The 27,794-nt window shown below is 35.6% G+C and overlaps 1 protein-coding gene across 7 annotated transcripts in view; it reads left to right on the top strand.

Moving 5' to 3' along the window:
- bcas3.L (breast carcinoma amplified sequence 3 L homeolog) overlaps positions 1-27,794 on the top strand; it is a 603,015-nt gene that overhangs the window by 14,634 nt on the left and 560,587 nt on the right. For all 7 annotated transcript variants that reach the window (XM_041582224.1, XM_041582225.1, XM_041582223.1 and 4 more), the window contains one exon: positions 23,877-23,958. In XM_041582224.1, the coding sequence (XP_041438158.1) occupies positions 23,877-23,958 (82 nt within the window). The remainder of the gene's footprint in view (positions 1-23,876; positions 23,959-27,794) is intronic.

Raw genomic sequence — 27,794 nt, 5'->3', positions numbered from 1 at the left:
ACGTTATCTGTGGTGACCCTCCTCACTTCCTAGTGATTGTGCTGCAAGAACCTCTTTTTTAGTTTCATAACAAGTTATACAAATGTTAAAGTTGTTTTTATTTACTGTTTTGATTTGTTGAACTGTAACTGTTTTTTTTTAGTTACCGAGGAACAATTTTATTGAAAATATATGTTTCCTTAATCAACGATATATATATTGGCCTGTCCTTTTTTAATATGCTATCATAAAAGTGACGTTTTTTAATATTTTTGAAGTTGCCAGTGTGTGACCATAATGTTGAAAATAAAATCTTGTTTCTCAACAATGTGTAAAGGCCCATGAGAATTAACAATTCTACTGTTCCTAGTTCTTTTTGAATTAGCACCCAGTTTCAGCAGTTTAAAATTTTCACAGAATTATCACTAATAATGCAAAAGATGAGAAAGAAATGGGTATACTGTATATAATAAGACTATCATCCCCCAAGTATCTATATCAGTAAGGTGCTCTATCCTATACAAACAAGCGCAGGCGAATCTGCTGAAAAGGTGCCTTTATTCATGAACACGACATGTTTCAAGCTTTTGCTCTATATAAAGTGTATGCACTTGATAAAGAGCAAAAGCTCGAAACATGTTGTGTTCATGAATAAAGGCACCTTTTCAGCAGATTCACCTGCGCTTGTTTGTATCCACACCTACATTTGAATTTCTATATTGCTGGCTTTTGGATGGAAGCAAGGTGTTGGGATACTGGAAAAATTGACTTAAGGGCAACACTGTACCAGTTTACCTGCTTCTCTATGCTATACTGCCTGACCTGCAATTGGAATCTGAATCAGATTCCAATTAGTAGAACTGTTTCTTTTTGGTTAGTTATCTGTTGACAGACACTGCTGTTGCGATGAAAATATGTCAACATGTTCTTTTCAAACGAAAATTAACTCACATTCTAACTTCTAAATGAAGTCAAATGTATGCAAAGTTATGTTTCAGACTATTTCAGAGGAATAATTGACAAAAAAGGCACTAGCAGATCTTCAAATGGAGACTACTGTATGATATTAAAATGCATAAACATTCATTGCATTTGTTTATAGATACGGACATGCTGAGAAATATGACTTCTATGGTTTCTAGTTGTTGGGCTCAAAAGCATTAAATGCCTAAGCACAGGTACACATGTAGAGATGCTTAAATAGGTACATGTGCAAATCTGTTCTTTTAGTGAGATCGGGATTCTTGTGACATATTGCAGTCTACGAGTGCAGTTGCATTTGAAGCAGCTGATCAGTCTGATTTGGCCAGATCTGTCTGGTCATTAGGGCCTCTGTCTAAAGATCTGGCTTGTAACAAGAGTCCATTCTTTTCTGTTTTGCCTATATAATTCCTCATGATGATGGCAAGCTGCTTTTTCTGTTTTTAAATCATTTAAAACTTTAAGGTAATAGCATCAGAAATGTCATGAATGTCAAAGCACCAAAAATAGCAATAGGAATATTACTAGCATCACATCCAATATACTAACTATAGATGTGCATGGGTTCATTTTTGACCCTACACCTGGATCACAAGTGTTACATTGACAGATACATTTTACAGTTTCTTACACACTTAAACATAGCTATTTTAACAAATGTTTGGGTTTTTGAAATACCTGTCTTGCAGCAACATAATGTTTGCATCATATTTAACTTACTGAATTCCAACATTAGGGGGCACTAAAACCCAATGTGTGAGTAACAGAAATATTTCAACGCTCAAAAATAGGTTGCTGGCTTTTTTTTTGTTTTCAAGATTATTTTCTATATTGTTTTCATCTGCTCTAAAAATATTTTGACCCAGGCTTATAATTATTTAAGTTTTCCATAAGTTCCCATGAGAACTTTTTTTAATTATGTGCAGTGATTTTTACTGCTTAGATTATGTATGGATTTTTATTGTATAGGTAATGGACCTGTTATCCAGAATAGGGTTTTCCATGTAACGAGTCTTTCTGTAATTTGGATCTGCTTCATCTACTAGAAAATCATATAAACATTAAATAAACCCAATAGGCTGGTTTTGCTTCCAGTAAGGATAAATTATATCTTATTTTGAATATCAAGTACAAGATACTTTTTTATTATTACAGAAAAAAAGGAAATTATTTTAAAAAATTTGGATAAAATGGAGTCTATGGGACACAGCCTTTGCGTAATTTGGAGCTTTCTGGAGAACGGGTTTCCGGATAATGGATCCCATACCTGTTCTATGTACAACACACAGATATATAAAACTAAATGATTAACTTTACCTTTGCTTAAGCAGTTAATGTAAAGTAAAGGTCTTAAGAATGTTTAGGGCAGTAGGTTAGGTTGTGTTGTAACAGTCAATCACTTGTAGTTCAAGTGATATTAAAAAACAATAGAAGTATCTTGTATACTAAGAATTTATAACCATACCTCAGTTTTAGTCCTATAAGGGGATGAAGGCAGCACTTTATTACTCTAATACAAGTACATTAAAAACTACAGCAGAAGATCACTGAAAGGAGTCAGATTCACTGCCCCACATGTAGTATATTTTACGTAGTGTTTAGTTATGTTGTGAAGCCTGCTGACAAAAGCTAAAATGCTTACAAACAAGTTTATTTTCTTGAGCCCAGATTTTAGGCATTCCAATCCAGCATTCAGTAAAACTCCATTGTATGGTTATAATGTTTTTTTCCTTTGGTACGTAAGGTATTGACATAAAATATGCTGTAAAAGATTATACATTTTTAATGGCACTGCCTTATGGGTTGATTTAGGGCAGGGGTGTCCAACCTGCAGTCCAAGATGGATACGAATGCGGCCCAGCCTGAACTTCCGCCAATCCAGGAAACGTCATGTTGCAATGCCACGCACAGAGAGCGTGTGTACGTGGTCCCTAATTGTGTGCTTTAAATTTTACATGGGGTGTGCAGTGTGTGGCTTCCTAGAGCAGGAAAAGCAGTTAACAAGTGAGTGTTACTTACTAAGACAGGTAAACATTCTTCAGCGGTATCGCCTGCTATGCTAGGGATATATGCAGAGCTTACATTTGTGAGCAACTTTTTTCAAGAATGAACACACTAAGAGTAAAATTAGAACCAAATTATCAGATGAGCACCTTGAGAATTCACTGAGAATTGCTACTACTTCCATTCAACCAGATATTGATACATTAGTTTCTCAAACACAATATCAAAAATCCCACTAGGTTTATGATACCGTCTTTTCTTTTACTTTTACAATAAAATAAATCAAAAGTTAGCGTTAGTATTTGTGAGTATTTCAAATGTGGCCCCAGAACATTTTTCTTCCAATGTGGCCCAGGGAAGCCAAAAGGCTGGACACCCCTGATTTAGGGTGTTTTGCCTGCTGCATTTTTTTCTATACTATTAATGTAATGTCAAAATTCCCAACATTGGCCTTCGATGTTGTGTGTGCTTTTGGATGACAATTGTGTGATCTCATGTTAGCCATTTTTAGTTTTCGCTGTGCATAGTTTACATGTTCACCATATGGTTGCATTGGTTTTCATCTGGGGCTCTGGTTTCCCCAACACACTTATAAACTATTTGACTTCTAATCAAATTATGTTGTAAGCTCTACTGTGGGATATACTGATGTGAATTATTAAAAGGGAAAGGTACAGTAATATGTTTGAGTTTACTTCTTCAACCTAACATGTTTTTCTGTAGCAAATAGCTTAATTATGCTGCTTGGCAGCCGAGAATTCCAAATCATTATTTTTTAGACCAACAAAATCAATTCCAAATAATTGGTTTTTAGTAACAAAATCAGATTGTAAATCAGCATAAATGAGTTGTTTGCAGCAGAATAACAATCTTAGGCTGAAGAACAAATATACCCATACAGTGAGGTTTATTTAATTGACATTTAATGAATGAAAATTCAGTATGTTCTTGCATAATGTTAGTATCTATAAACATCAGCCTATAAATAATAATCCATTCAAGTTATAAATTAAAGCCCTCAACTTATCTTTGCAACTTTACCTGTCCTCTTCACTCCCTGTGCAGTCTAATATTGTTTACCAGTGACTATACATCATAGAGTCTGACAATTAACTTGCCATATCTAGATCCTTCAGCTCTCTCACAATTCCTAAATATCATCCCTCCTTTGATTATTTTGTCTCTTTGTTTAACCTGTCATTTCCTCTTTCTCTCTTGATCATCTGCCCTCTCATTACTTCAGCTCTTATTCCTATATTTCGTGCCTCTTTAGTCTCTGGAACCCACCCAATGTTTTCCTTTAAACCTCTAAACTCCTGGTCTTTTCTCATAGCACTAACTTTCTTCCAACCTGTGTTCTGCTGAACCATAAGTCATTTGGTTTTGATAATTATTCCATTATAAAGCAGTTTTTCTATTTCCTTGGTTTCGACAATGAAGCTGCATCCTTTTCTCTTCTTAAGCTTTGTGTTAACCATGTGTCCCTCAAGTTTCTGTACCTGCCCCTTGGCTATTCTCCTTGTACACCCCTGTTCTAACCCAAGAGAGCGCTTACTCCTTGAATTTTATATTTGTTATCATGGCTCCCAAAGAATAATTTATAAAATGCTTCTCTTAACATTCAAACCTTCTCTTCTCTGCAGTGCAGTACATCTCTTCACTTTTGTCTCCATATGCTGCTGGTCCTATCCTCTGTTCCTCTCAGAGCCACTGACTTTTCAAACTACCCACAGCCACTGCCATGTCCCATCATATACCTTTCTCTCTTGCTGCTCCTCACCGCTGGAATTCTATTCCTGAATTCCTCCATAAGGAACTTCTAATCTCTTCAAATCTTACCCCCCTAGATCCTACCTCTTGCGCAGTTTCTGGTCAATCTTGTCCCTTATGTACCAGTTCCTCAAACATTTTAAATAGCAGCACTAATTATCCATCTAAATGTGCTTGTAAATTTCCTAGGGACTTCTTTTCTGTTGTGCCTCATATCACAACCTGCATAATATGGAAAGCCGATCTGCAAGTATTAAACCAATCTGGCTATGAGGCAGATCACTTTGTGCAAGTGTTAGTCCAATAGATATACCAAAATAAAGCATTGTTTTAGAGTTTAAGAAATTATTAGGTAGTGTAAAGCACACACAGCAACAACTATAAAGTTTTTTGGAGCCTTATGACAAATTGGCAAAAGTGATCAAAATACTCTATTTATAAGCAGGGTTTGCATTTACTTTTAATATCAAGTGAAATAAAGGTTATTATGTTCTAGACCAGTGATCCCCAACCAGTAGCTCGTGAGCAACATGTTGCTCTCCAACCCCTTGGATGTTGCTCCCAGTGGCCTCAAGGCAGGTGCTTATTTTTGAATTCCAGGCATGGAGGCAAGTTTTGGTTGTATAAAAACCAGGTGCACTTCATACTAATGTTGCTCCCCAACTACTTTTACTTCTGAATGTTGCTCACGGGTTCAAAGGGTTGGGGATCCCTGTTCTAGACAGTGTAATGTCCCTTTGACAATATAAGTGTTTTGGGCCAACTCTAATTGGGATGGCAATAATATGTGTGAAAGCCCTTTTGTATAAAACACGAACCTATTCCTATACTGTACAAAGAGTAACATAACATAAGTGCAGGGTCTCTGAAACAGTGTATACCTAACATATAGGAGGGTTGATTGCCCCTTTTTAAACAAAAAAACTCCCACAGATGACTAGCTACCTAAGCATCTCTTTCTTCATCTTTTTGACAGCAGCTCCTTGCATAATGAAATAATGCAGTAATTGGGAGTGCCCCTGCTATGCTTGAGTGATTGTGAAGTGTTTATGACAGCCGCTAAGCTGACACTGTCTGTAATGGTGTTGCATTGATTCCCAAACACCTTCACAGTCTGCCTCCAAGAGCATGTGTCTCTCCATCGTCTGAGTGGTTTTACATTAAGATCCCTTTGGAGCAAGATCTTTGACAAGAGAGTGTTACTTATAAATGGGAGATATCATTAGATGTGGTTCAAAAGACTACAGTAGTGTTTGGATTGGTGAAAGGGGATGGGAGGTGATGGAATTGCTGAGTTTCCGAAGTGTAATTGTTTAAAAATTGCTGGTGTAAGAAATATAGGACAATTTACCCAATGCAATCTCTTCCCTTCTGATCTTTAATGGAACAGCAGATTATGGAGTACGTTAAAAGCATGATCTGTCAAATATGAAATGATAACGATAAAACTTCTAAATGAAGCACAACAAATTCATTTTCCCATGTGTTGTGGAGAAATCTCTTTCCTAAGGGCTTTGGCAGGCAAATGTGTTTGTTAAGCAAATGTAACATTTGTAAATAAAAAATACAGTGTTAAATAATAAATAATACTAATAATTGTACTATGTTATACTTTCTGTTTTACGTCATTTCAAATTTCTGAGGAATACATCTATAGATAAAGGTGCTTGTGTGCATTCTTATGCTTTGAAAATTGTTGATCCTTTCAAGCTTAGCAGTAAACGGTATTGCAAACAATGCAAAGATTTGTTTGTGGCTCTCCCACATATATTGATATGTGTGATTTATACACTAAATGGTTATGGTTATCTAACCTTTCACTGGAATCCTCTGTTGGGCCAGTTTTATGGTAGATCCACATGCATGACTAAGTAAGCAGCAAAGTTATGTGAGAGCTAGATATTTTCGAACTAGATGTGGGCTGAGGCCCTGTTTGTTGATGAATTACCAACCGATACCTTTGGTCAAACTCAATGGTTTAATTTCTTTATGGTGGCAGACTTCACAGGAAGTTAAAAAAAAATTGCACACAGAGACTGACAGAATAAACACCAGTGCTAGGAAGAGTAGCTGAACTACAATCAATAGCATATTTAGACAAATAGCTATAGTTCACTAAAAATTAAAAGACTTGGGCTTATGTTTTAGGTGCCTTTCCAAAAAAGGTAGTGGGAACATTTTCTAAAACTGTTCTTTGACAGTAGTGAAAAATATTGGTTTAAAATGTACAGTGAGCATCAAAGTGTGTGTCAGCTATTTATTTATATTTTATAGATCCTGGAATGGGGTAGTTAACAGAGGAACCTGTAAAGTTTCATTGTAAATAATACTCTCCTCACCATAGTATATATTCAGGATGTGATGTGAAAGCCTTTAGGTCTTTGCGATGAATGTAGAAGGAGGCTATAGATAAAAGTGCATTTGGTGTAGACAGGCATTTCTTGGAAGAGAGTTTCATTGCAGCAGCCTGAAGCAGTGCTTTCCAAAAAAGTGTTGAAATGCCTTCTTGAAGATTGCTAGATTTTGTTGAGTTTCTAAGATAGCGAAAGAGGCTGGTCCATCATCATTTAGAGAGGGTCAACATTTACAGCAAGTACAGCAGAAGAGGAAGGGGGAAACCTCGGTGTAGTACCATAACATGAATGCTATATAATGATTACACAAAAGGTTGCTTTCCGTGATATTTTTATTTCAAAACATCAAAACTCACATTATTTTTTTAAAAATCTGGCATCCCCCATTAAAACATTAAGGGGGGTATTTATCAAAGGTCGAGTGTTTTTCCCTGAAACATTAGAGTTTTCGAGGGAGTTTTGTTTAAAAACTCTTTTACCTTTTTCGGGTAAAAAAAAAACCTCAAATTTTTCAAGATTTTTTATGCCGAAGCAGCAAAAAGCTAGAATTTGAAAATACTCCTGCTAAAACCTGTCAAGGTCATGTAGAAGTCAATATCAGAGTTCTCTTGAATCATTTGAAGATGTTTTTAGCCTTCATTATTTTTTTGGGGGGGGGTTACAGTGGTTTGCTATCAAAAAATTAATCAATTCGAGCCATTTAGTGGTTTTTTTGCCAATAACTTGATCAATACGAGTAGTCAAGTTTTTCCCCTGATTGCGTTCATTTATAGTTTTTTCATTAATAAGCAAACTTTGGAGTTTATTCGAGTTAGAAAAAAACCTTACAAACCTCACAAACTCGACCTTTGATAAATAACCCCTTAATATGCAGTTTACATATTTGCAGTTTGAAGAAGCTCTAATTCTTGTGCAACTGGATAATTCAGTTTTTTCTATAGATTTTTTTTACAACAGAAACATGAATATTGTTAAACCTTATTTTGTTGTGCAGTGCTTTGAAATATTACAAGATATAACAAAATATTGTAAGATTAGTTATTTAGAAAAATGAGAATTGCTCCAACTAAGTGAAAGGGAGAAACACATTTAGAGATGAATGCCTTGCAACAGCATTAAGCAGCCTTCATGACTGCTCCAAATACAGTGTATTGCAGAACTCTAGCACCCTCCCCAAAACTATAGAAATAAACCTTCTTTAGTATTTTTAAAGAAAGAAGATTGCTTTTAAAAAACATGTCTGTTGCTATTATTCTGTTGCTAGTTATAAACATTTTCCAGAATACCAAGTGATTTCTACCATGATATTTTGACCTCTGGTAAGGTATTCCTTTAATCTATATTGGGAACTTATTTTTTACTTTAGAATTGTTGTGTAATTTTGTAAAGGGAAGCATTTGGTTTTGTGCTCTTAGTTCAATGACATTGTTTGTGTTTTGGGTTCATCAGTAAAGTATCGTCAGCCTAACCTCTATATAGTTTATGGCAGACCTGAACAACATAATTTTTCCCTAATGAGCCTGCATTGATTAGATTAGGATCCATGGAATTTTGAAGTGCTTACAGATCCAAAAATAGTTTACTAATGGAACCTTTGTAAGCGTTTGGCACCACTGGATACTTGGTGTTAAAAGAGAATGTCTACTGGATTTAATTGTTTTAACGTATTAATAATAAAAACGTTTGCTTTTCCATTTTATTTTCCTGTTCTACTTGAGAATTTATCACATGCTTGCATATAGACTGTTGAGAGAGTAAATTAGACCGATATTTAATGTATAAAACCTTTTAATAAAGGCTTCTGTTTACCTTTTAAGTGCACAAAAGTGTTATTTTTTTGGTCAAAACTCACAATTTCAGGTGTAAAACCAGAAACTTGAATTCCAATCTGAGATTTATCATCCCCCTACCCTGGAAGTAACTTGAATTAGGTCATCACCCAAAACCAGCCAAGTTCATGTAGAAGTCAATGACAGAGGTCCGCTGATCTATTTGAAGAAGTTAATAGCTTTCCTGACATTTGAGTTTTTTTCAGATAAAAACGCGATTCAAATTGTGTTCGAATTCGATTCGATTTGAGTTTTTGGTTCGATAATTCATTCGAATTTTAGATGTTCCAGTTTTTTCTTAAATAAGATACATTTCGAGTTTCAAGTTCATTCGAGGTAAAAAAAAACGTAGCATTTGACCTTTGATAAATCAGCCCCATAGCGTGCATAATTTGTATAAGTTTTAGTAGCCCAGTGCAGGGCATATTTTAGAATGGATTGCAAGCTCACAGGCTCACATATTACCAGATAAGGCATATGTGTTGTATAACTGCCAAAGCAGAAAATGCATGGGTCACACTTCAGCTTATTTTTGGTAGGTAAGTGATCCCACTGAGTTGCCCACAGGCTAATCACTTGGATCAGTGCAATTTAGTCAACTGTTTGTGGTCATATGGAGTTATGCCTAATCAGTAGTCCCCCAGAAAGGCCTTGTGTGGCCATTATAAAGGTGGTCCAGATACTGGAAGCTGATTTGGCTATAAATTATCTTCTATTCCTTTCTGCTGTTTCCATTCTTTTCTATTTTTGTATTCTTTTTTTTTCCCATTTTCCTATTATCTCCATGTTTTTTGTCTCCCATTTTCTTTTTTTTTTTCTTCTTTTTTTTAACACATTTTAAAATGTCTCATCTTATCTCTAATTGATACCTTCACTGGATCCTCTCCTCCCTGATGCTTATTGCAGCCATGCATATTTATTATACACCATAATATAATACCATAGTATAGCCTTTTGACAGTTGCTTATATTATATTTTCCTTTTTCTTTCCATCTTCTAAAAAGCTGGGTCTTAACCTTTCATATATGAGGACTATCTTTTTCCTAATTAAAGTCCGGCTGCTACCAGAACAAGTAAGGAATCCAGAAGAGGGAATTCTGAGACTGTAATATGCAGCAAAAACTTACTTTATTTGCAATGTGAGGCCCTCATTAATTAAAAGTTTCAATATATTAGTAAAATGTGTAAATCTGGACATTTGGGCACTCTATAATTAATTTGATGTGGAGCCCTGTAACATCTAGTTACACATTTGCTCAAAGGGCTCATTCTCAAGTCCACTTGCATGTTGTGACATAAGCATTTGCATTGTAGTAAGTGCTTTTTGCTCCTCGTAGGGTGCAATACATAGAAAAAGTTTTATTGTGCACTACAAATGAATTATCTTGACTGTGAGAGCTCCAAGGATAATTCTAGGGAGCTGTAGTCTGTTTTCCATATAGGAGCACCTTGGTTGGCAATAGGTGTAATATAACCTATATTTAATAGAAACCGTTTGCAAAAGAACTTCTTCTTCCTTAATATTACCCTTTATTTTGAGCCACAAATGCACCTCTTTAGTAACACCTGATGTAGAATCTATGGGACAGTTTTACATAAATGTTTCATAGTGGTGATATCAGGAATTTTATGGCCCTGGGTTTTTTTTTTGACATGTGGTACAGCAAGAAAAAAGGGAATGTGAACTAATAGGGTTACTCTGGGCTCATACAGCTAATACTATGTGTAATTCCATAACAACCATCTGTATACTCAAAATCTGTACAAGGGCCCCATCACGCATGCCAGTCTACAAACTTCCAGATACCTTGTATGTATCTAAACAGTTTAGTGCATTTTTTTTCTAATTTATTTTAAATTTTCTCAGCAAAACATTTTTCATTTACTACACTACTTTAAATATTTATGCCCTTTGTTAAATGCTTAAATATTTCTAAATATTAGGCAATAAAGATGTCAACAGTATAGACCATTCATTACAGGAAAATATCTATTTTCTTGAATTTTTTTTCACAAAATTTGCATGCTGTTTTTACAGTGTAAGTTTCTTAAACACAAACACAAACACAGGTGGCAGTAATATACAAATGATTACCTATGACCTGTGTTGAACAATGAAAGGCAAACAATGGGGGAATATAGCTATGTACACAATAAAACGTTTGTTTTGTCAGAAGTGTTTATTCTAATAGACAAATACAGGGATATCAAACAGACATGTTCATTGCACTCAATCGCAAAACAAAATACTGTTTAGCAAACATAACGAAAAAATTTTGCACTGATGTATTGTATATAGAGTAGACAGGTTTAACCGCACTGTGAACTTTACAAAATATGTTTATATGCAAATTGAAATGGTACTGTGGGAGTATAAAAACCACTTATCACCTTTGATGATTTGTATCATTATCAGGGCCTTTTCAGGCTGTTATGCTGCCCGTCGCGCTTACCTTGCGATCGCAGACAGGGGTCTGAAGGGGGCTGCATCGCTAGAGCAGAGTGCAAAATTGAGCTCTCTGAGCTAGAAAAGCCGAATTTCTGGTTTAATAACCAGAAATTCGGCTCTTAAAAGTAACAGGAGCGGCTTTTTGCTGCCCCTGGTACAGTAACTTCTGGGGAACTGCTGTCTGAGGCAAGGTGCTCACCTTGCCTCATGGCAAAAACGCCCCTGATCATTATCAAGCATGGTTTGCAATTCCAGTGCTTAATGCAATGTGTTTCTTGTGATCTACATTATATTCTCCTATATACAGTTAGTATAGCTTAAGCCTTATTGCTGAGACAATAGCAGCTAAAGTTCCAGGTTTAAAGGCTTGTTCACCTTTAAATTAACTAGTTTGATGTAGAAAGTGATATTCTGAGACAGTTTGCAATTGGTTTTCATTTTTTATTATTTGTGGTTTTTCAGTTACTTAGACTTTTATTCAGCAGCTCTCCAGTTTGGAGTTTCAGTAATCTGGATGCTAGGGTTCAAATTTCCCTAGCAACCATGTATTGATTTGAATAATAGACTGGAATATGAATAGGAGAGGGCCTGAATAGAAAGATGAGTAACACAAAGTAGCAATAACAATACATTTGTAGCTTTACAGAGCATTTGTTTTTTTAGATGAGGTCCATTATCCCCTCCCCATTTGAAAGCTGGAAAAAGTCAGAAGAATACAAATAATTAAAAAACTAAAAATTCAAAAAAGTCAAACCAATTGTCATACCTCCCAACTGTCCCTTTTTCGGAGGGACAGTCCCTCTTTTGACAGCTCAACCCGCAGTCCCTCATTTGTACTGGAAAGTCCCTCTTTTCTCTGCACTGAACAACCAGAAAAAGAAACAAAGTTACTCACTTAATTGGCTTTTAGCAGAGAGCCCAGAACAGCTAACAGGTGCAAATAAGATACTTTGTAACAATTTTGAGACCCAAAAACACAGTTTAGATAAGGAGAAATATTTTCAAACTTTCATAACCTGCCAAATTTTGTAAAACAAACATGGTAATTAGGGGGCGTGGCCACATAAAGGGGTGTGGTCAAAAAATTGCTGCGCTACATGTGGAAAAAAATTTTTTGTCCCTCTTTTTACTTCCAAAATGTTGGGAGGTATGAATTGTTCAGTGCTGTAATACATTTACAGTGATGCATGCAGCTTCTTCATTTATGATCTTACACTAACCAATAAATTCTTTAAAATAAAAGTGGGAAAGAAGAGAATAAAGTACAGCGGTAAATTCAACAAAAGAAACTATTGTGAATATTGTGGTACACAAAGGGTTAATGATGTCATGGCTACTTACAAATGTATAGTGTTGCATATCAGTTAAACGCATATCTTCTAGCAATCCATATTGATATGTGAAAAATAAAGGTATAAAAATTGTGCAACACTCTTTTTCTGAAAAATGCTATGAAAAAGCAATGCCTAAATGGCTACTCGCTGCCCCAGAAGTAACATAAAACATATAGGTGTTCAAAATAACAAAAGTCTATTTCTACTACACATCTGGCTTCTCCCAACCAACATGCAGAATACAAACAAATGTCTAATATCATACCTCCCAGCTGTCCCTTTTTCGGAGGGACAGTCCCTCTTTTGAATGCTCAACCTGCAGTCCCTCATTTGTACTGGAAAGTCCCTATTTTCTCTGCACTGAACAGCCAGAAAAAAAAAAAAGTTTCTAACTTAATTGGCTTTTAGCAGAGAGCACAGAACAGCTAACAGGTGCAAATAAGATACTTTGTAACAATTTTGAGACACAAAAAAACAGTTTAGTTAAGGAGAAATATTTTCAAACTTTCAAAACCTGCCAAATTTTGTAAAATGAACATGGTAATTAGGGATGTGGCCACAGAGAGGGGCATGGCCAAAATAGTTTTGTCCCTCTTTTTACTTCCAAAATGTTAGGAGGTATGTAATATTACCCTCAAACGCGACGTGTTTTGGAACTTGTTTTTAAATGAATTAATACCTATAGCAGCATGGGGAACTTGTGTAGATCATTTCTTTAGGATTAAGAACAGAAATCCTAAGTATGAAAATCAATTAGGAGAGGGATCTGGGTGACCAATCTGTTTGATCCAGCATTTGCTTGTATTCTGCAACTCCTGTAAAGTGTTGGCAGAAGCCAGGTACGTAGTCCAAATAGGCATGTGTTTTTTGGACACCGGGTATTTTGACTGTGCAAGACAAAGTTGCTGCACAGTTTCTACATTTCAATGTAAAAAAAAATCATCCTTCGCCTTAATGCAGTTTATACCGTTCGGACAATTACTTACAAGGGTCAGTGTTTTAATCTGTAGATCTAATAGTTCTAAATTAAAGTTATGTTTTTATTTCTGTTGAGTATCCAGCTCTAAAAGTGAATCTATTTCTGTTGCTGATCTATATCATCCCACTTACCACTAGGGTTTCTAAATTTAGGGTGTTATTTATCAAAGGTCGAGTTGTTTTTTCCATGAAAAATGCAAGTTTTCAAGGGTATTTTTCAGTCAAAAATTGATTTTTCAAGTTTAAAAAAAAACTTTTTCGAGATTTATTATATCCCGAAGCTGGAAATAGCTAGAATCTGAAAATACACCATCTTAAACCATTCAAGGTCATGTAGAAGTCAAGAGCAGAGGTCCCTTGAACCATAACCCCCTAAGTGTTTGAATGACTGGCTGTTTTGGTATTATATCAGTTGTTAATCACTTAGCATTAAATCTATGAGTATTGTACATTAATGATATTAGCTCCCATAAAGTTAAAAAGCTATTATGTAGATCTGAAGGTTAGTGTGTACATGTGAAACAATCTGTATAGCACAGATATTCAATATGTAGAATTCAGTTAGGACTTTGACCTCCAGGATTTCTCAGAAACCTTTGCTTGGGCAGAAAACACCAATCTTCCCACATTCGTTTCACATCAATCTTTATGTCTTTTCACTCCAATAGCTGCATCTTATCTCTAGAAAGTGCATGATAGGTCATGCATAGCTTTAAAAACTGCCTGCCTGTGAAGGAATACTTTCAAAGCTCTCACTACATTTGTACATAGCCACCAAATGTCTACTCATCAACAAAAAGTTAATTCACATATTGTTCCTGCTGTCCAGTACAAGCGTTTTTATTATTTTTCCCAGCTTTTTTTTTCTTGTTGGATGCTAACTGAAAACATATTATTACATAGCACTTATACTTGTTTTTTGTTTAATTTGTAGGGCCCAAATTACACATAGAGCTGTTTTAATTTTTACAATGGCTACTTTAAAAAAATATAAATTAGTTCTAATTTAATCTGAATAATTGCTATATGGAGGGGAGAATAAATTACTTTTGTATCATATCGACTAGAAATTGTTCCAGCTGGATAGGTTTAGCTCTACTGACAACTTATGAATCCAGTTGGTCTAAGAATTGCAGTTGTATGAATGTATAACTTTATTTATATAATGCTACTGGGATACACAGCACTGTACAGTTTTAAAAAAATACACACTGGGAGGACAAGCATTATAAAAATAAATACATAAAATAAAAAGTACAGGAATGGGGTCTATTATTTGGAATGCTCGAGACCTGGGGGCATCTGGATAAGGAATATTTCCATAATCTGGATCACCATACCTAACGGGCCAATTTATCAAAAGTTGAGTTTTAGTTTTTTACACCATTCGCAGAAAAAGTACAAATATACTCAAGAATATGCCGTGGAAACTTATTAAAGAATAAAACCACAAAAAGTTGCTTATTTTCAAGTTGAAATATTCAAATGTTTTAGCCTCATTGAATATGAATGGAGCAATGTGATTTTCTCAGATTTTCACAGTGATATTCTGTTGTGTTTTTTCCTTAAATAAGATAGCATTCAACATTGGGGGTTATTTATCAAAGGTTGAGTTTTAGAGGTTTGTGAGGTTTTTTATACCTCTAATGAACTTACAGCTCTAATGTTTTTTGATTTAAGAAAAAAACTTGAATGGAAAAAACTAGATTCGGTGAATTCTGGTTGAACAACCAGAAAACTCGAATTGGAAAAAACTCAAATTAATCAACTATTCGAGAAAAACCCACAGAAAAAAAGCCCCGAACATCATGAAGGCTACAAACATCTTCAAATGGTTCAAGGGACCTCTGCCATTGACTTCTACATGACCTCAACAGGTTTTAGCTGGAATATTGTCGGATTAAAGCTATTTCCAACTTTGGGGTACAATGAATCCAAAAAACTTCTGTTTTTTTTTAACCCGAAAATTCGAGTTTTGACTGAAAATTACCCTCAAAAATTTAGATTTTTCAGGTTCAAATACAACTCGACCTTTAATAAATCTACCCAGTAGGATTATTTTGCCAACAATCCAATATGGATTTATTCAGCTTTGCTAGGATCAAGTACACGGTACTGTTTTATCCAGGTAAGGTAATCCATACAGAGATTATGGGGCTATTGGGGCTATTGTAGGAGGTCCTTGCCTCCTACAATTTACAGTCTGTGTGGGTGGCACAAATAGATGAGCAAAATGGGAAGATTGTGATTCTATAGTTGGTAAATAAAGGATCACTGAAATGTAGCTATGTTGTGACTATTTTATAAGCCCACAGATATAGCAGCTCTTTATCAGTAAAATGACAGCTCCCTAAAATTGCCCCGCTGCGTCTCTTTTCTGTTCTCTTTGTATGTTACTCTCCTGCTGCAAAAGCCAGAGGCACATGCATATTTATGTCACCGACATCAGCAGTAAATGTTAAATTATTATTCTCTGATGGCCCAGCCACCCCAGACAAATTAAGGGTGGCAGAAGACTTAGGTCCATATTACTTTGGTTAGGTCTCTCTGTCTTTCCACAATAGTTTGAGTAACAATTGAATAATAAATAATGGTAGATTGATCAGCAATGGTAGGAACAGGTACAAAAAGCTCTTTTAGAGTTTTTACCATACTGACATCATGCATTAGCTGTTTTATTCCAGTTGGGGCAATTTAATAGGCTACAAAGAAAAGGCAAACAGAATTACTCGGAAACTCCAGTGCCATCTATCTTCCATCCTCCCCCACCAACCTTCCAGCAGTGGACAACATTTTTAAAGTGTTGCGGTTGGCTGTTTGTGGATCTTCTTTAAAAACACAAACTGACCCTGGCGTATTTTGCAGAAAAGCATAGTGGCAGCATCTTTCCAGTGCTCCGGTATGGTTATTGTGGCACCTTTAGTTGTGGTCATGCACTGTACAGGGATTTTTTTAAACAAAATTATGGGCTTCTTTTTGGCCAGGGCATCAACTTTTAGGTGGACATTTCCTAGTGTTTATTGTGCTTCCAGAAATGTTCTAGAAATTTGACAGCCTATTTACAGGTTCATCCCTCTTTGATCAGTCATGAAATATAAATCCTTGTTACTTTTGGGATTTCTACCAGTTTCAGTAATTATAATAAGCTAGTTTGCTTTCTCTGAGATTGTACAACCAAGAGGAGTGAAAATATAGGGCATTTGCAAAACATAAAATGAAGAGGAATGGCAGTAAACTAGTTGAGTTCAGTACCGGGAAGCTTTATTGGGTAAGATAATAGCATTAATTGTATGTCTTCAGAATATTAAACATAATAAAACAAAAAACGTTGAGTGTTTATCTGGGATCAGTGCCCAGTTTTTGTTCTGTGTTAACCTTCTTCTAACCTCACTTACTTTGTAATCTAGCCCCTTTTTTTAAATGTTAGGAGACTAGGACGATTTTAATCACACACAGTAACAAGTACTATACATTTTTCCAGAGTGAGAAAAGTGTTTTTTTGGACTCTCGCTAACTTTGGGCCAAAGGAGCCAAAGTGAATTGCAGGAGCCGTCGGCCTTGTAAATCTTTACAGAAGAATATCAGCTAGCAAGTGATTATTTTCCAGCTTGCCAAAATGTCAGAGGGAACTGACAGACGGTAGAGGAGTGTTTACTTTTCTACTGGCCACTCTTCTGCTAATAAAAGTTGTGTGGCTGCAAAGCTCATGGCACATGGGATGTGTACTTCACTGGCATTTTTAAGCTGGCGGAAAAGCACCTGTAAGCAGAGATGACAGGGGATCTTTGGCAAGATTTAGGAATTTATGGACTGACTATAACATGACCAGTGCAGATGTTCTTTCTGCCATGAACCTTAATGTTTAGAAATAATGCACAAGTAACAAATATCTCTTAAAAAGGATCATCTGTGAACAAATCATTGATCACAATTTATTACTTTAGTCTATAACTAAATTTTTTTTTCTCTGTCTTCAGTATTTCAACCATCACCTGTCCTGACCAATCCAACTACCTCTGTTTATATATTTAACATACTCTCCACTGCCTTTAAAGAGCTAGCTCTTGCCAGAGCCCCCTCATTGTACTTCAGTTACAGCTGGAGATATTGCTGAGCATTATGCTGAGAAATTATATCGCTCAGAATCATCCTAGTGATCCACCTCACTCCTCCTACTATGTTTTGAGAAATTGCCTGTTCTAGTCAAAGTCAAGGTGGTGTTATGCAGAGTCTCTTAATTTATTAATGAGCCATTAGTGGATACTGTGATATCAAAATGCCCCATTTATCTATCAGTTTCATACCATGACTTTAAGTTCATGCCTAACCAATTATCCTTAAAGGAACACTATATCCCCAAAATGAATATTTGAGCAACAGATAGTTTATATCAAATTAAGTGGCATATTAAAGAATCTTATCAAACTGGAATATATAGTTAAGTAAATTTTGCCCTTTTACATCTCTTGCTTTGAACCACCATTTTGTGATGGTCTCTGTGCTGAGATCACCTGACCAGAAATACTAGAATACTGGAAGCAAAGACATAACTCTGTCTATTAATTGGCTCAAGTGACCTAACAAGTTTAGTTTTCTATTAATGATTGCCCAATGGCACATACTACTAAAAAAGTATATTATTATGAAAATGGTTTATTTACATGAAGCAGGGTTTTACATATGAGCTGTTTCATGCAATATCTTTTTATAGAGACCTACATTGTTTTAGGGGTATAGTTTTCCTTTAAATTAAATGGGGATTTTATCCACTAAGCAGAACTAAACCATAAAATGAATATGACTAAAAATGCTATATTTTATATACTGAACTTATTGAACCTGCCTAAAGTTTCAGCCTCTGAATAGCAGCAGTGATCCAAGACTTCAAACTCGTCACAAGGCGTTACCATCTTGGAAAGTGACACTCGCATGCTGTTGGGGGAACAGCGTGGAGAAGCTAAGGTTAGGGGTTGTCACAAAATACTAAGCAGAAAATGAGGTTGGCCAGTGGTGTAAGCTAATGCTACAGAGCTAATTATTAAATTCTGATGTTCGTTGCACTTGTTTCTGTGCTGGGATGCAGTAATTATTTGTATTAATTACTAATCAGCCTTATAATATGCAATTTATTTTGAGTTGGTACCTAAGCTCAGTAACTGACCGCAGCACAGAGCATGTGCAGTGAATCAGCAGAAAAGAAGATGGGGAACTACTGGGGGTATCTTTGTACACACATATCTTTACTGCTAAAGGGCTTTGGTTGCTTTAGATTGGTACAGATGCCCAAAACATAATGTACAACATTTCTAGCCTACTTCTTTAGTTAGGCTTTAGTTCTCCTTTAAATTAGGTACTGGTACAGATGGGTTATAAGGCAATTTTATCTTTTTTTGAACTTTTTAACTTTTAACATTTTTCAACTGCAGTAAACTAAGAGCTATGTCACATACGGCTGAACTTGAAGACAATAGGATGCACATTATTTTTGTATTCATTTTATGAAGGTTCATGCTGACAGGAAAAATAAGGTGCAATATAAAAGTGTAATGTAGTTGATATTTTGTGTTGGTAAATGCTTTTTTGCTGCTAGTTAAGTGAATAATTACACACTGCTGAGAATGGGTGTACTACACTAGTTTATTTAGTGAAAAAAGTACCCCCTATTGTAAAATATACGGATATTATAAGTCACGAGGAGTTCCATGACCAGATAAAAGCACAGGCCCGAAGGCCGAGTGCTTTTATACAGGTCATGGAACTCCGAGGTTACTTCTAATATCCTCATATTTTCCAACAAGGGGTACATTATTTATTATAATACACAATTTTATTGAGTCGTGACAAAAATTACATCACTACTCACCGTTTATAACTGATGACATCACTATTCACTATTTGCAAGTTATTCATGGCTTTTATGTATTATATACAAATATGCCATTGTTGCTAGACCAAGGATTTTATTTGGACCTGAGGATAAAATCATAGTTCACTGCTGTAGCGTCTACACTTGATCTGATGTGTCTGCTATATTTCAGCATTCCTAATCTTATGTAGTATTTTATTTCCTACATTTACACTATCTGCTACATTAGTGTATCATTAAATAATTATGGCAGTTTTCTGGCAGTGCTGTATATATATAATTGAATCTTATACCATTTTCAATTCAAGATGGGAAGCCAACCAATGCTAACAAGAATAGAGGCAGTTGACATGGCAATAATGCCGTAAAAGAAAATCTTCGTTAAGTAGGGATATACCGAATCTACTATTTTGGCATTCAGCCAAATGAAAGATTCAGGTAAATCCCAAACCGAACCTTAATTTGCTTATGCAGGAAGGGTTACAGAAAACCACGCTCTGCACACGATTAAAAAAATCTTAAAGGAGAACTAAACCCCCCAATGTACAAGTATTACCTAGATTAGCGCTCCTATTTTGAATGCAGAGCAGCATAGCACAGCAGAGTCCCTTGTGCCATCTTCTGTCATTCATATCCACTTTGGGTCTATTCACGGAGCCTGCAGGCGCATGCGCAGTTGAAACGGATTTCTTAATAGCCCCAACTGCTCATGCTGAATGATTACGGTTTGATTCAGCCGAGTCTAAACTCTGCTAAAAAAGGCCATATCCTAAACGAATCTTAAAATAAAATTTTACCTTACTTAAAAAGATAAATGATCTGTTATTAATAAAGTGCCTACATATTCCGCAGCTCTTTACAAAGATTATACATCACTGGCATATTATTGTGTCTTCACAATGTTTTCATTTACTTCTTGTTACAAAAGTATTGGAAAACTATAAGCAGCCGTTAGTGTCATACCAGCCAGTGAGTGCATCAAAATGAATACCTCTACTAAACGTTTAACAAACCGGTAAAGGGTTTTACTTCTGAACATACTGTTAGGTTTACCTGGAAATATAACTGTAGATGGCACTGTTGTTACAGATGTCTGTAGAATAATGGCATCATGTACGCTAGCACTTTGGATGAATTCAGACAAACAAATGATATGAAGTCAGTGATGATAAAGAAAGCATTATGCTTAAAGCGTAATGACTGTATTACAGGATTGAGATTAAATGAAGGGAATGCTTTTGGTATTTACACATTATGATGTTGAAATAATTGTCCTTTCAGAGTGATATGGCTCCACAATATGCCCTCACCTTCAAAATGACTTTCAAGGTTATTTTAGGTATATTGCCCTCATGTTCTTTTGTACAGAGCTGTTTAGTTAGTAGCAACTCAAGTGTGGTAAAGGGAAATGACTGAAAAGATTGACAGCATAAACAAAATAAAACATTATGAATGTAATATGCAATGTCAGCTGAATATTTCCTTTGAATACAAATTCAAAGGAAAGAAGATTTGGCAATTTTGTATATATAAAAATATATATTTTGTAATATACAGAATATCCTGCCCAAAGGTTACCTAGGGATTTATGTATAATAATGCTTATATCATTGAAGGCACAAACAATTATCATTCATTCTTGAGTTATGGATCCATTACTTATATAAATGTAGCGACTACAGCATAAAGTGTTGTAATACTATTTTCATTTCTAAGCCAAATTACTTGCAACCTTTCATCCTGGCATTGGGGTTAGAAATAAGCTTACTCCACTTCCTCTCTCAATGGAACATTTTCAGGGTTCCCTGGCTGTCAGGGCATATTCCTTAGGCATCAGACCTTTATTTTATTCTTGTTGTTTGGAAGGGGGCTGGTCTTTTGTGTTTTTATTGCAATCCGGGGGCTTCTGCCGGGTTTTGTGACTGCAAATGAGACGTGCCCTTAAAGGGATCCATCCTGTCATCGGAAAACATCAGTTAATAGTGCTACTCCAGCAGACTTCTGGACTGAAATCCATTTCTCAAAAGAGCAAACAGTTTTTTTTATATTCAATTTTGAAATCTTATATGGGGCTAGACATTTTGTCAATTTCCCTGCTGCCCCTGGTCATGTGACTTGTGCCTGCACTTTAGGAGAGAAATTCTTTCTGGCAGGCTGCTGTTTTCCTTCTCAATGTAACTGAATGTGTCTCAGTGGGACATGGGTTTTTACTATTGAGTGTTGTTCTTAGATCTGCTAGGCAGTTGTCATCTTGTGTTAGGGAGCTGCTATCTGGTTACCTTCCCATTGTTCTTTTGTTTGACTGCTGGGGGGGGGAAAGGGAGGGGGGTGATATCACTCCAACTTGCAGTACAGCAGTAAAGAGTGATTGAAGTTTATCAGAGCACAAGTCACATGACTTGGGGCAGCTGGGAAATTGACAATATGTCTAGCCCCATGTCAGATTTCAAAATTGAATATAAAAAAATCTGTTTGCTCTTTTGAGAAATGGATTTCAGTGCAGAATTCTGCTGGAGCAGCACTATTAACTGATTCATTTCCCCATGACAGTATCCCTTTAACACACACACTTTTCATATAGGTGAATTCCATTTAATAGGTCCAATGTAGTGCACTTTGTTTAACATTATAAAATGTAAAATTTACATTACCTTTACAGAAAATCCGACTATCTCTGCGTATAACATTTTGACTGCTTGGACAGACTTTCAAAGATCCAGTATTCTTGATTTCTTTGTTTTACTCTTTCTTCCCAGATCTATGGTTTTGATCCAGCATGTTATGCATAATTTAGACTCGGATCATGAAAATGTCACTGTTTATAGACTTTATTCGTTTCATTAGATCCAATAAGATCCAATAATAATAAAAATAAGAGAATAGATATCAAATGTAATTACATCTAAGGAATACTTCATTAGGGGAACTTTTCTATCTTTAGTAACGTACGTTTTCAATATCAGGTTTATAACACAAACCTAAGGCTGTTTTGGAAAAGTAGTAAAATGTTTAACTATGCATTTTAAGCAGAATCAGTATTTTAGTTGAAGAACACAAGATACTGCTGCCAAACACATTGTTTTTACTGTTAAAATGACTTCTTTTTTTCGTTGCAGTATTTTTTTTCTTGTGCTTCTTTTCTGCATTTCGCTAATGTATATAAGTTTAAAGCAGTACACATTCCACATTTTATGACACACTCAAGCATCACAGACATATTTACTCATCTCCCTTGGTATTATTATCCAAAAAATAATTGAGAATAAGGATGTGTGGTCATCTAAGTATGCTTTTGTTTAGTTGGATGGCAATGTAAGTACAGTGTAATCCATCTTGCTTGAAAAGTATCAATATGAATTTAAATGTACGTAACATAAAATTGAGGCATGGATTCGTACACAAAAGGTGCAGGATTTCCAGTTTGCAATGGTCACATCTCTTATACAGCAAGTGAATAAGTTAATCATAACGGATTGACTCTGTCAGAAAGAAATGTAATGGCCAGAAACGGTTGTAAATTAGTTATTAAAGGCAATAATGCTAGCTTAATGTGACATTATCATAATTGAAAGTTTTCCTAAACCTAGGTTAAATAGCATGATTTACAGAAAAAATACACTGCTAATGGTCTAAAATGATCATTTGTTTACAGTGTAACCCATTCTGTGCCGTGCTTCTGCTGATCTTCTACGGCTATGTCATGTCTGGGCATAGGAATAATAGGTTTGCAAGGTCCTTGTTGATGAGGATATTGCCGTTATCTTTGAGAGACTGTTGAAAAGGGAACTTACATTTCTAACAAGTGGATCATTCTATCAGTATCAGTAGTTTCATACTAGAAATATAATCTAGTAATGAAACATGCAACTGCAATTTCTTGGTAATTAGGCAATGGGCTTATATCCTAGCCAGTATTTTATATGGCTGTTGCGTTACAGACAAAACTTTCCTTTCAGGGCCCTCTTGCATGACCATCCTGCTTAAAGACTCCTACATAATGCATGCACAATGCATTATCTTAGGTTGCAGTCTACTTTGTGTTCCTGCAATTTGTTTGCTTAACACAAGAGCAGTAGACAGTGCGTGTACATTGTGCAAGGAAGAGTTGCTATTCATATAATTGGGCTCAGTTACTAACTCAATGCAAAACACAAAATAGAATACATACAAATACCGTTCAGTGCATGCTTTTCTGTATTTTAACCTACTACCAAGTTGATTTTTGCATGTGCTTTGTTGAATAAATGCAAAGTACAGAATTTATTTTTTTTAAGCAAGTTTCTTTGAAGTCATTTTAAATTAATATATATTTATTTTAAAATATTTTGCAGGTCAGTGGTGAAGCTCAGGAATTATTCTCTGCTCGGCATGGTTCTGTAAGATGTGCTCGCGTTTTGCCATGTCCTCTGTTTGGTGAGTATTAGAATTCCAAACAATTACCACTGGAAATGTACTCCATCTCATTCCTGTGTACACTATTGTTATGGAACAGTGTTTCCACCTATAGGGCATTTTGTTTGGTAATGTGAATACAAAAAAAATACAAGCTTCTAAAATAGTATATATGCATAGTATACATTTTCAAAATACAGTACAAAGTGGTAGGGCAAACACTGCAATAAGTAAATATAAAGAGGTTAACTGCTATGTGGTAAGATACATAAGAGGAAGGGGGGTCGCTTCCATTGCAGCTGACAACTTACAGAGGAATTCAGAGAAGAAATTCCATGAGTAAGGAGCAGTAAGATAGAAAGGTTTAAATGATAGGGGGTGTGTGTGTGTGTGTGTGTGTGTGAAGAGCTTTGAAGCTTAGGAAAAGGATTTTTATGGTATTCTTTGCTAGCAGTAGATTTTAAGGGAAGATAGGTGGGAGTTCTGGAGAAGAGTTATGGTTAGTGCACACGAGGAGATTCAGGGAGATTTTGTCGCCTGGCGACTAATCGCCTCGTCTTCTGAGCGACAATCTCCCCGAACTGCCTAAGCGTGTTTTCCAATAGGCTACAATAAAAAGTCGTCTGTGCTAAAGCACACTCGGTGATGCATTTTCAATAGTCGCCCAAAGTTTCCTCCGTGAAGCAACTTTGGGCGACTATTGAAAATGCATCTCCGCGTGTGCTTTAGCGCAGGCGACTTTTCATTGTAGCCTATGGGAAAACACGCTGAGGCAGTTCGGGGAGCTTGTCGCTCAGAAGATGAGGCGATTAGTCGCCAGGCGACTAAATCTCCCCGAATCTCCTCGTGTGGCCTTCTACTTAGTAGTCTAAGTAGAAAAAAAAAAGGCAGGGAATTTTAGCTGTTTCTTGAGAAAGAAAGGGACTAAACAAAGGGACTCCGGTTTAGCAGATTTAGGATTTGTCATATTAATATTTGTCAGTAAATTTACCAACATGAATTTTTACATCTGTATCAAAATTACATATTCAAAGGCATTGAACTACTAATAATATCTGGATTTCAATACTCCTTCTGTTGATTAATCATTCAGTCTGTTGAATATCAGACTGAAAGTATGTAGGTTGCATAAAACTGGCTCTGCAACCTCTTACTGACTAATACAAACTGCTTGAATGCTGTCTTGCCTGAAAATGCACACTAGCATCTTGTAAAGGTTATAACTCTAAAGGCACACAGGGCCCTTTCTCTGCCAGCTACAAATACCCTGTGTGTCTTCAGCCATAGACTTTCCAAGCATTTCTTGGCAGGTTACATTTATGTCTCCAAACTAGCCATTCCTTGTAAGTATATTTTAAATTCAATGTATTTTGACAAAACATACTTTTATGTTCAGTGAAAAATATGAAAACGTTACTTTTTATAGCAATACACTAAAACATGTCCGAATATATAATTCATATATAAACTAAGGTTATGCTATTCAATGATATATATAATTATATAAAACTAAGGTTATAAAACAATGCACTCTGTATCAGGCTTCACTACCTTATTTATTGTATTTCTTTAAGCACTGGTTACTTTTGTCTTACATATTGCCTAAATAGCAAACTAAAGAAGATTTCCTACACCTAAACTGGTTTGCATTACATTTTGTTTCATCTTTGTTCTGAGTTTTTTTGTAAAAAAAATGGAATTGCTGTGCCTTACGGTAAACCTAAATTAATAGATTTATATGTATATAAAACACCCTGACAGTAAGCATTTTGATTTAAATGTAGTATCAAAACTCAGAACTCGGCTTTAAAAATCATTTAAGCTATTAAAATAAACCTATCATGCACAAAATCATGTCTTGAGTTTATAAGGAATTGGTAGACAGCACAATAAACAACAACCCTGTTGGATTTTTCCACTAATAAAAAAAAAAAGCTTGTAAACCTCACTTTTCCTGCTGTCCTTATGTTTGCCAATATAGTTGCCATTTTGCTCTCTGTAGACATAGCTATAAATTTTTCTCCTGTCAGGGTTGTTTTGAGCGGTTCCAGCTGGTTTCTATTTGGCACATACAGTATCTTACATCCTAATCTTCACTTTTCTAGTTATGGACATTGTCTTCCATAGTATTTTTACAGAAAGCAAAGTGTTCACACACTTTTATATGAGTATAAGAAATCCAAATAGTTTCACAAGAGGCATAAGTCTTAATATGTCATAAGGATAAGCTTACCGCTTTCCCAGTTGGGTCCGGGTGCACATGCCCCAGACCTTCAGCATAGGGGAGTACTTCACAACACTTCACATTAGGCAGGCACCAATCCGGAACATCCAATGAAAGTAGATTCCAAGTGCCAAAAATGATATATAAAATGTAATACTTTATTTTACATGACATCTAAAAGAGAAGAGTAACGCCTGACGCGTTTCGTGTCACAAGGACACTTAATCATAGGCCTATGATTAAGTGTCCTTGTGACACGAAACGCATCAGGCGTTACTCTTCTCTTTTAGATGTGATGTAAAATAAAGTATTACATTTTATATATAATTTTTGGCTCTTGGAATCTACTTTCGTTGGACATTTATATGAGTATAGCCTTGAAACACACAGTACCACATTTTTGGTGATAATCGTCTGACAAGCTCTTGAACAAGTGAGTTCCGTAGAGGCAAATAGAAGACAGTTCTGGTTTTAGTTTTTTTACTCTTTTTTTTATAAAGCAAGTTGCTATTTTATAGAAAAAAAGAGACAAGAAGAAAGGGGATTGGTAAGAAAGTACTCAAGTACTTAAGTTACATGTTAACTAAAATATCTAAAGTCATAGTTTAGGGGGTTGTTTATCAAACGTCGAAAAACTCGAATGGTTTCTAATTTAAGAAGAAACTTGAATGGAAAAAAACTGGAATCAGTGAGTCCAGGGTTAATAACCCGAAAACTCAAATTAAGTGAGTGTTCGGGTGGAAAAAAACTCGAATTGATTGAGTTTTCGAGTGAAACCCTCTGAAAAAAACTCGAATTGATTGCGTTTTCGATCGAAGCTCTCTGAAACCCTCTGAAAATGTCAAACATCATGAATGCTATAAACATTTTCGAATGGTTCAAGGGACCTCTGCCATTCACTACATGACCTTGACAGGTTTTACATGGTGTGTTTTTGAATTCGGGCTATCTCCAGGTTCGGGGTATAATAAATGTCGAAAAATTCTAAATCGATATTTGACTCCAAAATAACCTCAAAAACCTTAATTGTTCTTGTAAAGCACAACTCGGCCTTAATAAATCTGGCCCTTAATATTGTATAAAATGTTTTCCATCAAAAAAGTGGCAAAAGCAGTGTATAATGTTAAAAGCATAATGGGTTATTCTCCTGATGCTACATTTCCATCACCATTGTTGATAACAATGATGGCAAACTCCATCATAAATTTTAGTTATATTTTCTTTATATGTATCATGATGTTTGGGGATACAGTTGATGAAAAGTTGCCTTTTTTCCAAACCAGTTTAACTGATATACAGATATTTTCAACATAATGTTAGTACTTGTTGCTCCCTTACATTTTTAAACAAGATAAAAAATACTCAAAGCTGCAAGAATCAATGTGCCACTGGTAGCAAATACATTTCATAGTACACACCATACGTCTAATATGTTTCTTTAGACCGTGCACTGTATTTTGAGCACAACAGATTTCTGGCTTCTTGCATTAAGACTTTATAGACTAGGGAAATAATTCTGTTTGATAGCTTTAGTGTTGCAAAGTGCTTTGCTTTCAAACACTGGAAGCAATGAGGTGAGAGGAAAACAGTGTTCACAGTTGCCTTGTGCACATGGCTCACTTGTTAAAATGTG

This window comes from Xenopus laevis, chromosome 2L (genome assembly GCF_017654675.1).
Source record: "Xenopus laevis strain J_2021 chromosome 2L, Xenopus_laevis_v10.1, whole genome shotgun sequence".
NCBI classification, from domain to species: domain Eukaryota; kingdom Metazoa; phylum Chordata; class Amphibia; order Anura; family Pipidae; genus Xenopus; species Xenopus laevis.
The sequence above is the reverse complement of the archived record's forward strand: the minus strand, read 5'-3'. Positions and strand labels throughout refer to the sequence as shown.